The 13,653-nt window shown below is 38.4% G+C and overlaps 1 protein-coding gene across 1 annotated transcript in view; it reads left to right on the top strand.

The window, feature by feature from the left end:
• Positions 1 to 12,092, top strand: part of LOC134797074 (uncharacterized) — a 120,010-nt gene extending 107,918 nt beyond the window's left edge. Inside the window, exon 2 of the mRNA XM_063769300.1 lies at positions 9,088 to 12,092. Coding sequence (XP_063625370.1) covers positions 9,130 to 11,433 — 2,304 coding nt within the window. The 5' untranslated portion in view covers positions 9,088 to 9,129 and the 3' untranslated portion in view covers positions 11,434 to 12,092. The remainder of the gene's footprint in view (positions 1 to 9,087) is intronic.
• Positions 12,093 to 13,653: the final 1,561 nt, after the last annotated feature.

Here is a 13,653-nt window from a genome sequence, read left to right as displayed (position 1 = left end):
TCTTTTTCATATCATATTTTCAAATCGATTACCTTTTAACCGTATGACCTATCAGTTTTTACAACAATAAGTATTAAATTGACTCATCTATTTATTACTAGATTACCTACCAATATCTAAAAATCCGTGTCACAGTTGAGCCCTACAACGCAGACTGCTGATATGTTGTTACGCTTTAATCAAATAATGTAATTAATACATATTATCAGTTGTATGGTCTAAGCGCTGGTGGCCATGGTATAATAATATACTCCGCCTGGTACTCCATTCCGAGATTCGCGTATGACCTAACTGACACGCGCCTACGTCATCATGATGTTTACAGGTTCTCAAACTTTGAAATGTGGGAGAATTTTAACCAACGGTGAAAATTATTTTAACGGCATTAATTTTAAGTTATTCATGTAGAAACATAGTAAAATAAAACAAATCTAATGTATTAAATTAAACTTTATTTATCTATACAAGACAAACGTTTAAAAAACTAATTCACAGTTACACATTAATTACCAAGCTTACGACGTGAAAAGTTTAGAAAACACTGCGACTGCTGACACTGAGCGAGAAGGAAATAACAATTAACACGCGTTCGACAAGGATGACGGTCAGGGCATGAAGTTATCTAGATCCGAATTGTCAAATGTGCACAGCGCTATCCTGTGTTGCCAATAGTATAAACAGAATTACCCGAAAGTCTGAAATTTCTTTCGTGAATCGGAAGATATTGCTAACGAGTAATTAAAAATGACGTGTTATTGTAAAATTTAAGCTAAAATACATATAAATGAAAATTATAAAATTATAAAGAAATATTTTAACTTATTAACCATAGGTATAATGTACCCATGTAACATGTTATGTTGAAATAAAGTGGCAATGTTATTGTGACGTAGGCCCGTGTCACTCTGGGAATGGAAGACCATGTTTTATTAGACCATGCTGGTGGCCTAACGATAAGAGCGTGCGACTTCCGTGCGAATCCGGAGACCGCGGGTTCAAACCCCGGCTCGTACCAATGAGATTTTCGGAACTTATATACGAATATCATTTGATATTTACCAGTTGCTTTTCGGTCAAGGAAAACATCGTGAAACCGGACTAATATGGCCCAATAAGGCCTAGTTTCCCTCTGGGCTGCAAGGTCAGATGGCAGTCACTTTCGTAAAAAATTAGTACCTATATCAATTCTTGGGATTAGTTGTGAAGCGGACCCCAGGTGGGAGCTCATGCGAATGAGCCGTAGCAAAATGTCAGGATAACGCGAGGAAGAAGGAAGGATCGTCGGTTGTATGCAGCCAAATCTAGAATTGTCATATGACCGTAAATAAATTCAAACCGTTGCCTGAGTTACGAGATAATTTTATAAAATATCATAATAAAATTAACATGATATCAAGTTTGAGGTTAATATAATTAAATGGATAATAATTGAGAGAATTGATTCAGGTAGTTTGAAGGTGGTGGTATCAGTCTACGAAGTTTTGTTAACTTCGTAAAAGACAAATATTACCGTTGAATATTGTCAAGATTTATGCGATTTCTTCTAAAACTGCCTAGTAATTTATTGAAAATAACAATTATTTTATATTTTTATTCGACTTCAAAAAACCGTTTTACACACATATTTGATTTTAGTGTAACAGGTATTAACAGTTAGCAGTCCACAATGAATAGTATTTTGAGCGAGTTCGTGATATCTTCAGAAGGGTGTTATAATGACTTAAACCCACAGTATTCACTTTGAGCTTCGTTAGCCGATAGCCGGAAACTAGCAATGGGATTGGCAACTGTCGAAGGTTCTTACACATGGTGCCAGCATATGTTTTACCTGCCTCTAGTTTCGTTCTATGATATCTGGCTTAAAAGGCCAAAATATTTCCAAAGAAACGAGAATTAAGTACTTACTTAATTCTCGTTTTTTGGAAATATTTTGGCGTTTTTCGAAGTAAATTACAGACAGTAGCATAGGTTTTACCTGTCAAGGTAGGTTTTACCTTGACAGGTAAAACCTATGCTAGCGCCTACTATTTGACATCGGTTACACGCTAATTCTGGCGTCAGTTCAGTCCATCAGTCCATTCGAGTTTTGACTGATGCCAGAATAATGGAAAATGGACACGGTTACACGATCAGTCCAGACTGACAACAGACTGATAAAATTACGACACAGTCGCCGTTTGAACACAGAACGCAACACAGTCATTTAGTCTTGTCTAATATGGTGACTGACGCGAGAATGACACGAACAGGTTACACGATCAGTCTCCTAACAGTTTTCTGTCATTCAAAATGGACTGACGAATATTATTTAAAAATTTAAATTTTCATCAGTCCAGACCATCAGTCCATCAGTCCGCGTGTTACACGATAATTCTCCCGTCAGTCTGACCAGACTGATGGACTGAACTGACGCCAGAATTAGCGTGTAACCGATGTCTATGTAATTTACTTCGACCAACCAACCGTATTGATTCTCACCATGCTCACCGGATTTAAATATAGACTGACATAATAAGTAAATGAAATATAATTGACTGTAACGTCAACGAAGCTCTCCTTTTTAACTTAGACATGCATTTTCCTTTCGTATGTCCAGATGTTCTTCTCTTCAGGTCGCAATTCTTACCCGATTCGCGTGAAATTTTGTGACCAGAGGGGCTACCGCGAAAACCGAAATTCGCATATTGCGGGGATCTTTCTCTTTTACTCCAATGAAGACGTAATAAGAGTAACAGAGAAAAATGCCCGCAATTTGCGAACTTCGATTTTTGCGGTTATAGCCCTGCTTTTATGATTAAATATTTTTTTTTGGATCCAGAGTTTGGCACTGTTTACACGACAACGGTATCACTCACTTGAATTTTTAGTCGCTATTGACATGTTTCGGGCCCGTCGTCGGGGGTCCATCCTCAGGCTCGAGTCGTCGTTGGTCGTTGTCGTCTAAACAGTTTAAAATATGTCTCACGAAAGTTTTTCGACATTTTCAAAATGCAGAATTTGGCATAAAGGACTTAAGCGCCCATAGCATCTATGGGGCTTAAGACTATTGTAAGTTCACTGTGATAACGACTCAACGATCTTAATACTTTTCACTTTTACATTTTTTAAGCTTAACACGAAGTAAGTACACAGCTTACAGAACCACTAGTAGTATGAAAGTGTAGTCCGCTCACAACTGCTTAATATGTATATATACCTACCTACTTCTACTTCTTCTTCAACCTAGCGTTTTCCCGGCCTAGCGCCAGGGTCTGCTTTCCTACTCAATCTTCTCCACTTTACTCAGTCTTCGGCATCCTCAGGTGAAAGATTGTTCTCTTCCATGTCGGCTATCACGACGTAAAGCCAGCGCTTCTTAGGCATACCGCGGCCGCGTGATCTAGGGCCTTGGACAGTGAGGTTGAGGCATCTATTTCCGACGTAATCTACCTGTCTGCGGCTTATATAGCGATACCATCGGAGGATGTATAATTGTATACCTACGCGGAAGAGAAATCGCACACGATCCATTCATTTCATATTAATTTGTTTCCAGCCCCGGTCCGCCGCATCCGATAAATCAATGTTAATTGAGATCGATCAGCGAACTTACCTTCACTAATGAATCCCCTACACCAGCCATTTTCACTGTCCGACGTTCACTAAAACTGATTGCCTATTTGGGACAACTGGGCCTATTTGTTGGACGCCATTATCGAATCAGCAAATAAGGACGAAGGAAAATTTGTTACATTAAATCTAGACACTAAATTTCACCATTATGTATGACCATTTATAAGACTACACTTTGTTTATAATGTATACTGGATTGGCCAATTTAACTAATCAACCTGTCTGTAACTAACTGTCATTTTACTACACAACTAGACAGATTAGATTGGAACAACCGAACAGTCATTTTATTTTAATATTTAGGATACCTACTAAAATAGAGTTTTCTATAAATGTTCAATAAATGTTATTCCAGCCAAAATACTTAGTTATAATTAAACTCATAGGTAGCAATAGCTTTAGGTACAGAGGAGACCGACATTTATGTTTGAAATCGCTCGTTGTAAAACAAAAGAAAAAAAAATGGCATGTCACATTAACTATACGAAAGATCAACATGAAATTTAAGTTGAGTTTTTAGTATGATTCATAAATTTCATAATTAATCATTTAAATTTGCGAGAATAACATCCTAATTTCATAGCTGTCAAACCGTATGACAGCGCTATGTACTTATTAGAAAAGTTTTGTCGTGATACGTTTCACCTGGTATAGGTACTAAATAAACAGACCTAAGTTTACTATTTGTAGGTACACCTGTGCACCAGATCAATGAGGCCACTGGTGGCCACCATTTGCCGTTTAGTTGATAAAGCAAAAAATAAGTAAAATAAAACTATATGACAAAGTCCAAAAGTTGGAAATCAGTAGGACAACAATATTAATATAAGTATACTGATTTATACAGAAATGTAAAGGTTTATTAGAAAACATAATTCCCCAAATGAGGGCGCCAATGAACGGACGATATGCAGTCTTATTAGGGCCGATACAGACTGACTGCATCCGCACGTCAACTGCAACATTCCGCAACGCAGTTCCCATACAAGTTGCAGTCCGTCTGTACCGGCCCTTAAATTTTAAATTCAACTTACCTTAAAGTGGGCTTGTAAAATTTAATAACAATGGCATTGATTTTTTAATATTCGATTTGACGTTGTTTTTTTTCACGTTGGTGGCACATAAGGGTTTGTATCATGGTCTACTTGATGGAAAGCTGCCTATTGATGCATACACAAGAATTCGCGGTTGTCAGGTTAAATTACATGATATGCACTCCATAATGCGTGTTCAAGGTATTTAGTTGTGAAAATAATATAAATTCGCAAAATTCGATTAGGCTTCTTATTTGATACGGCAGTCAGGTCACCTACGTGATTCGTACCCCTGATTACAGGGGTCGAAAACCTTTTATTTATTACGGTCGGCGCTGGTCTGACTAGAGGCAATCTTTATATTTCAGCCAATCTTATCGACGTGAAACCGTAAAACGTAGAAAGATAATCTAACTTTCCTATCTTTAACTTTACCTTTATTAAGTTTTTGCCAATAAAATCATTTTGGTACAAGCTTCTATGGCTGACTGTACTTTTTTTTCCACGGGCATTACGGGCAACTAATACTCATCGAGAAACTTCTAACAACCTCAAACACAATTAGTTAGCATTGTTTTATTACAGACTTCCTATGGCCACCTCCTGCCTCCGTCATCAGATCAGCGCCATGACATCATTGCATTGTCATCCGATTAAGATTTATGTTTGCAATATTTCAGCTCAATCAGAAATCCAGAAAGTGGGTCAAATTTAGCTTCTAATATTTGACCCACACTGACACTGGTCTACCATTCAAATTGATCCTTTCTAGCCACGTTAGTTAGTTAAGAGTAATTCCGTAGAATAACTCTTAACTGACTACGTAGTTAGCAACAAGCTTAACTCAAATTTTCATTAAAGCACAAGTTGCGCTAGCATCATCTTTAAAGGATAAAGTTATTCAGTAGAAAGTTGGAATATAGGTACCTGTTGGAAATGGTTGTTTGCAAAAGGGAGTTTTAGTTTAACCAGGTTTAACTTTCCTTCCTTCTGCGTTGTCCTAGAATTGACGGTCAATGTCAACTGCACTACATTAGCAGCGGGAAAATGACAGTCAAAAATGTCTTGATCTGGGGTCAGTGTCCCCCCGGATAAGACAAAGCTAGGGCACTGCCAACCTTTTCTCGACACGTTTCGTCGAACTTTCGAACCCGCATAGTTTCGGTTTGGATTATAGTAGAGAGCAGACATTTTCAAAGATGCAATTAAGTGGTAGATTTAGAAAATAGAAAGTACTTCCTGAATTCTTAGAAAGCTGAAATTGGACATGCAGACAACAGTATATACGTACTTTAAATGGTCAAATATTTTGTCATGATAAATAACATGCTTAGTAGAAATAAATAAGTATCCGTCAGTGTATCCTAACTACGCCACAGCTAGGGATTATTAATGTACCACCATGTAACCCCGAACTATTTTGACAAATGACTATCGATTTGTCATTTCCCTTCGAGTCAGGTGGGTCGTATGTATCTGGGTCGTAAAGGAAATTAGGTATTAATTTTGTTTGTCTTTTCTGTAACCCGCCAAGACCTTTCTAAAAGAGTGTCAATGGTGCAGCGCAATATTAAATCAGGGTCAAATTGCGATATTTTGTTTCAAAGAAGAAAAATTGCATATTTAATCATTTAATTAGTATACATTTATAACGTTGCGTTGTAATTACCTTCGTACAGTACATACATACACGCAACACAGGGGCTCATTAACACGTTGAACACCGCGCCGTAATTTTGCATACAAAAGTCGGTCACCGGTGTGCCGCGCGGCAACCAAAAACTTTGAGCTTGTTTTTGGACTAGAATTGTATAAGTAACATTATCCCGTATTTTTTTATGGAGTTAGATTTATTGGATCTTTTTGCCCGTGTACCTTTTATCTCCGCCCTCGACTAAAGATTGCACGTTAAAAGCGGCATCACGTCTGACAATATTACCTTCAAGGGAGGCTTTATCCTCCATAGACTGGTTGCACAAACAGGACCCGCAATTTACATAGTTGCGATCAAAGCCTGTGTAAACAGCCTTAGAAGGGTTTCTGTGCCTGTAATTGCTTTGTATTGGACCTAAACGCTTAAGATGGTCCATGTTTCTAATGACTTGCGATCTGATTGTTAACTTTTTCGTGTCAGTTAATGACCACATTTAGACATGACGCCGCGCCGCGTCCATCACGCAATGTGAATTTTTATGTTACTAACCTATTTTCCTATGTAGTAATGGTGCACATAGTTAACTTGTAATGTTAACAAGATGCAGTACCGATGCAACATTAGTAAAGTATTTTACGTTTTGTTGTTATTTAATAATCTTTTGAAAATAATGACATGTTGGCACCCGAGCGGCAAAGACGCTAAAATTTATGGCGACAGTAACGCCTCTTGTGTATTACGATTGTTTTTTAAAATTAATCAAGATTTGTACCAATGAAAAGTAATAGACATAAATAATGCTATTATATTATATTATAAACTAATATTAATCCTAACGCTCAGCTACCTTCTGCCAAAAAAATACAAACTAACTTCACTACCAACCGACTGAGATAAGTGGTAGATCCATAAATAGACTTAGGGCGAAAGCGAAATTAATGAAAGTTACCCTACAAATAAGTATATGTCGAGTAGGTACTTAAAACCACCCAAAAACTTCGATCAAACCACCCCACGAAAAGTTTAGTAAAACAATTCCTCGAACAGTTCTAATATAAACTCGTGTTTCGATTTCCCATAATATCCGCAAACAATTGAAAATCACGCTTCAACGAAATCAGGGAATAGGTATTATGTATATTCCTTAGCTAAACAAACACGATTCACTGGAGTTGTAAACAATTTTCAACTAAGTAGAATCTGTGTAGGTTAGTCTAAATATGTTAAGCCTTTGATACCTAAGTAGGTATCTAGTTGACAATTATCCGAGTTAAATACTCGCTTAACTCAAACCAAATGGAAGCTTGAATCGAACCTTCAGACGCTGTCTCACTCCAGCTGTTTTAAATCTAAATATTTGAACCGATTATCGCAATTATGCAAACAATTTATATCAGAATCTAACTCATTTAATTGAGTGTAATTAAAGTTCACCACCCGGAAAATCAGTTCGCGTTAAATAAATACCAGATATATCGGCGAATTTTATGACCGTACTTACGAAACAATAAATAAAGGATACTTTTCCCAAACGTAATATCACAAATAAGGTTTACAAATAAGCGAAGAAAATATAGCGCGGTCGATGCGCATAAATAATGCATCACCCTTAAATAATGCATGAGCTTGGCTACTTCCCCAAGTAAAATATGTAGGAAAAGTTAGAGGAACACCAAAATTACCAGCGTTTGATGACGAACCGTCGACCTACAATTTGATTCAAAATAAGTAAAAAACAATGTCGCCAACCTTCGTCACTGTCAGTCCCGTTACTTTTAATTTAAGCCAATTAAATTATGTTTTAATTTTAATACTGTGTTTCATTTTCAAGTTGTATTTTGCTTTACCCCTCGTCTCAATCTCGTGATACAATGTTTACAAATGAAACAATCTACCACTCGTCGAAAATCATAATCCTCGATTGAATTTTTTTACTTCAGTAATTAGCTTCGTATTTATTTTGACGTAAAACTATGTATAATACCAAAGACATATGTAACTTCGTATAAGACGAATAAAGTCTAAGGAAAAAACGTGCCTCGGAATTCAAGTAAAAGTCATTCTCGAATAGATGCCGCACACACCTTTAGCCTATCCTCGGCTAGATGGCGTGACGACACCGTTTCATATTTAACAATTTTAACACATAGATATCAGTGAATGAACATGGATCAAAATGATATAAAAATAATAAAATCATTTATCCATATATATACATTTTTTGATAACTTTATACGTTTTCATTTTGAGTTTTAGTTGTGTGTCGATAGATGGCAGTAAATTTACAGTGACTACAAAATTTACAATGACAGGACCCCTCTATACTATCTATTCTTTTTGATAATACTGAACAGACAATTCGTCTTCAGAGAATCTTGTCGAGTTAGACCTCTCTAATAACTATCCAACGGTCGTGCCTTCGACCAATTTTGTCTATTTTCCTTCGCTGATGAGACTTTCAATCAATAACAACAATTAGCTTCGTATTTATTTTGACGTAAAACTATGTATAATACTGAACAGACAATTCGTCAAGATGAAATTAATTTCCAAATGTGTTTTTTTTTTCATAATTACACATATTCTCTATACTTAACTAACGTAAATATACCTGAGTTACATTAAGCCAAGGATCGCGTCAGCACATGTGGACTCGAGGATGAAATCTATTTGTAACAACGATTCAATGATCCTTCCTTTGAATAGGGACCGATCTGATAAAACAATGGGTAGGCTCGGATGTCAACGCCCGCGGCGACGTTCTAATCGGTTTTTTGTTTGTTTCAGATAATGATCGCGGCGAGTGAGACGCGGATGGCGTGAGACACGATGAGAGTGAGCCTCGACATGCGTCTTCTGGCGCTGTGCACCACGTGTCTCCTGGTGCCCGCCATCGCCTGCCCTCAACAGTGCATTTGCAAGTGGAAGAACGGGAAGCGCTACGTCGAGTGCTCCGAAAAAGAACTCAAAACTATCCCCAGCTCGCTCGACTCCGAGACGCAGGTCCTCGATTTCTCGGGCAACGATCTTCAAGTCCTTCAGAAGGAAACGTTCCAAAAACTCGGATTACTCGACTTGCAGAAGATCTATCTGCCGCGGTGCAAGCTCCAAAAGATCGATAACCACGCGTTCAAAGGACTCGCGAATCTTGTCGAGTTAGACCTCTCTAATAACTATCTAACGGTCGTGCCTTCGACCAATTTTGTCTATTTTCCTTCGCTGATGAGACTTTCAATCAATAACAACCCTATAACGAGTATCAAAACTCATTGTTTTCAGCGTCTTTCTTACTTGAACACGCTGGAATTGAGCGATTGTAAAATCGAAACAATCGAGAACGACGCATTTTCCGGCTTAAATCATTTGGAATGGCTGCGATTGAATGGAAATAGACTGTCGAATATCAAAGGTGACAATTTATTCCCTGACACGTTGCGAGGGATCTATCTGCAGAATAATAATTGGAACTGTGACTGCCATTTGAGGGATTTGCACGGGTGGTTGTTAAATTTCAACATGCCGCACGCTGTGGAGCCAATTTGCACGCTCCCCGCGCGTTTGCAGAAACGCGCCATCACCGCAGTCGCTGAGGCCGAGCTGGCTTGTTTGCCAAAACTAACGCCTGCCTCCGTGTATTTAGAAACTAATGAGGGGCACAATGTGACGCTTGAATGCGTCGTGAAGGCCTTCCCGGAGGCTAAAGTGACCTGGTTGTACCGAGGACTAGTAATCCACAATTCCTCAAATCAACAATCGGAGATTCGAGACATGTATTATGTGGAAAGTGGTGAAACTGAGAAAAAAAGTGAACTTTTCATGTATAATGTAGGTAACGAACACAACGGGACTTATTCGTGTTTAGCCGAAAACCCAGCAGGGCGGGCGCTGGCCAACTACACTGTAAAAATAATCGTCAAAGAGGAGCCAGTAGTGATAGTAGTTACGTTTCCTCAGCGGCATTTAGTGGTAATAGTTACAATAGTTTTTCTAATTATCGTCCTACTTATTGCAATAATAGCAGTTTTTCTACTAAAATTTAAAACGGACACTAGAAGTCGTAAGAAGAAGGAAAGTGGGAAAGACGTAGCGCTGTGCAACCAGCTGTTGCCCGCGGCGCGGAATAACGGTCTGCTAACAAAAAATAACGGGTCGGTGATCGTGAACGCACACTCGCGACACTCTCTACACTATATGGTGCAGGGCCGCGACTACGAGCCGAGCGAGCTGTATCAAAGCAATAACATCAAAGGCTTCGTCGACAGGAACCCTGACCTAATTAGTGACGCTGAAACCGTCGCTAACAATGCGCAAAACGAGAACACCGCGCTCTCTGTGTACAAAGCACAGGTCGCGAGTGACGGATTCGAAGAGGAGACGACGTTCTCCGCGCCTACGCTGCCACGGCAAGTGACGTGGCAGGACCAGCAGGCGCTCAGCAACGTTAACATTCCGCCTAATCCCGTTAACAATATGTACCAACACTCGGCCGATGTACATCTCAACCCCGGCTGCTTCCTTGACAGTGAAGGCTACCCCTACGACTACGGCCTACCAAAACACCCATGCCGACCTCCCATAATGTCCAATTATTCCGTAATAGGACCTTTTTATCAAACTTTGCCTCACAATAGGCCGAAAGGTCAAAAGCTTGTATGCAAGTTTGCTAAGGACATGGAATTCAATACGCCGCCTTGTGCCAATTTAGAAATGCTTAACGGAACAAATGTAAGGCGGACATTAGAAGGGTATCCCGTGCCGCGGAACCGACAAATCGCTTACGTAGGAAACGGGACCGTGTATTACAACGAAGAGTTTGTGCCGTCACCGCCGGAGGGGTATAAGACAGAATCCGTTGGACCATGCTGCGCGCCGGTTGAGCCTTGCTCCTCTTGGGTAAATCCTAAGGGAACCTGTGCAGTGATGGTACCTGTAGGGATAGCGGAGGGTACGGGGCGGTGCGGTTATCAGGTTGAAACGAGATGCGTGGATACACAAACGACAGAGAGATTACCCGGGGAAGGCACGGAGGCCGTACTCAAGCCGCTACCTCAAGTGTCCAACGCTAAATGCGCGTCCGACATCTGTTCGGAAAGCCCGGATGAGGGCTACGTCGGTGAAGCGAACGATATGTGACGTCGGCGACACGACAATGCGTGAAGAATATCTGGAACGCTAGCGAAGTGATAAAGCGACTGAATTTATACTATTGTTTGTAAGTTCGAGTGGGTACCGTTAAGGTGACGTTTGGATGTCAGCTCCAACTGCATTACGGTTGCGGCGTCATTGTTGCCGCCGCTGTATTTGTCAATTCACTTGATAAATTGAGTGACTAAATGAACGTCATAAATGCGGCGGTGAACGTCACTCAATTTATCAAGGAATTATGTAGCTGCAGTTGATATCCGAACGTCACCTTTAGAAGCTTTTACACTGTACGGCATAATTGATACGAAAAAGTTTTGTTTAGGAATTCCTGAAAGTGTGCTCCCATTTTAGTGTAAAGAAGGGGGTTGAAACCTGACTCCCTTTTATTAAGTGTTATTTTAAAGAATTATGCAAATTCTCTGAAAGCAGAAAGACTGCGGAACCATTGTATTTAGGTAACTGCATTAAAATAAGCAGCTCTCGAAAGTAGTCCAAGTCTTAGTAAATATTTTTAAACAATCAGTAAAATTGTTCCACAAGTTAAATTGAATATCGTTCATATAATAGCTATTTTTGGGACAGCTCTCAAAAAGTTGGTTCACAAAATCAAATAAAGTGTCCTAGTTTTGTTCACAAAGCCAAACCGTAAATGTAAATGTTTTAGTAAAATTATATTTTAACAGAATTTAATTTTATTTTAAACAATAGGTAATTAACTTAGTAGTATTTGTAAAACAATTTTATAAACTAATCTCACCTTTCGAAAGATGCGAATCTGTGTGTAAAAATCGATTGTTTGACTAAATTTCCGATAACCTCTTGTCATAAATGGAAGTTCCATTAAAATGCTTTGCTTGCTTACTGGATTACCTCCTGTGGTACGCTGTAACCATTTCTTGATGACTGAAACGGCCTAAAAGCAGAAAATAAATTGCTGCAATGAATTTCTCCTGTGTAGAGATCCTAACGGACGATCTATTCTAAGCACTGTTCTTATAATGCTAAGATTCGAAGTTGAATATCAATTTGAACATTCAGCGCGGTTTGCTTGTTTCCACAAACGTGTATGTAATCTGGCGGGACTTGAATATTCTCAGTAGAAAGAGGTTGAATCATTGATTCTTTTGAGCGTGAGTAAGAAAAAGTTATTTGTGCTTTATTGTCAGTAGCCTAAGGTATAAAATTGGACATTCGCGCCGTATAAATACAATACCTACCAAAGTTTCACCCACTCATGTTTTAAGTTTAAGACCATAAGTATTAAGTAGATTTCTTAGTAAATGTAAATACAGTGTAAATACTAGATTTTACTATGGACATTTTCCGAATGGAATTATGTAGTGATCAATAAGTATAGTTAAATCGATATCAGGGTATCTCCCTTAATTGAAAAAGGTTGGCTCTTTGATATTTCAAAATAAACATTTTTGCGGGTTTCAGTTAAAAGCGGATTAATAAGTAGACACATTTGTCGTTAGTCGTGTAGTTAACATTAACTTTTTTACTTAATGTATTTCGATAAAGTACATATTTATAATAAAATTATAACTTACATAATTTATTCCGGAATGTAAAAAGAAAAACTAAATTCGTGTCATATTATTCATTTAGAGAACAATAATAAAAGATTCTTCACGAATATGAGAAAAAAGACGTGCTACTCACTAACAGGGACTAAACACAAACAGTAATATAAGACACGCTAATCAAAACCTAATACACTTATCAAAACCAACAACACAATTCCGCAATTCTATACCTACTATTGCAGCTGAGCAGCGATTTAAAGCTTGAAATATGAAAGAGTCAGTCAACTAGGGAAGTGTTACGTATGTATATTTAACGATGGACACTATCTTTTGTATTTGAACAGTATTAATTTGGGGCGTCTGTTAGTTGTACATTTCTTGTTTGTAACAAAGAAGTTTCAATATAAATGTCCAAACACTTAACTATGAATCGAAGGGGATTCTTGCAAAGGACCTGGTAATTTGGGTATTAAAATAATATTAACGAAAAACTCAATTTAACTATTTAAAATGAAAGCAATAATTAAATAAATATACTGGAAGATATTTATTCAGGTTCAATTTCACGTTCCTCCTCAAGTTACCTGAAGCCACTATAGTTAGGGAGGCGAGGTAGCTAAATGGCGTAATTCAACGGCGCCGTCGAGACCTATCAAAATCGAAAGATAAAATAATTTCG

The sequence above is a fragment of the Cydia splendana genome, chromosome 1 (genome assembly GCF_910591565.1).
Source record: "Cydia splendana chromosome 1, ilCydSple1.2, whole genome shotgun sequence".
NCBI lineage: Eukaryota > Metazoa > Arthropoda > Insecta > Lepidoptera > Tortricidae > Cydia > Cydia splendana.
Note: the sequence above shows the minus strand (reverse complement) of the source record. Positions and strands in the feature narration are given on the sequence as shown.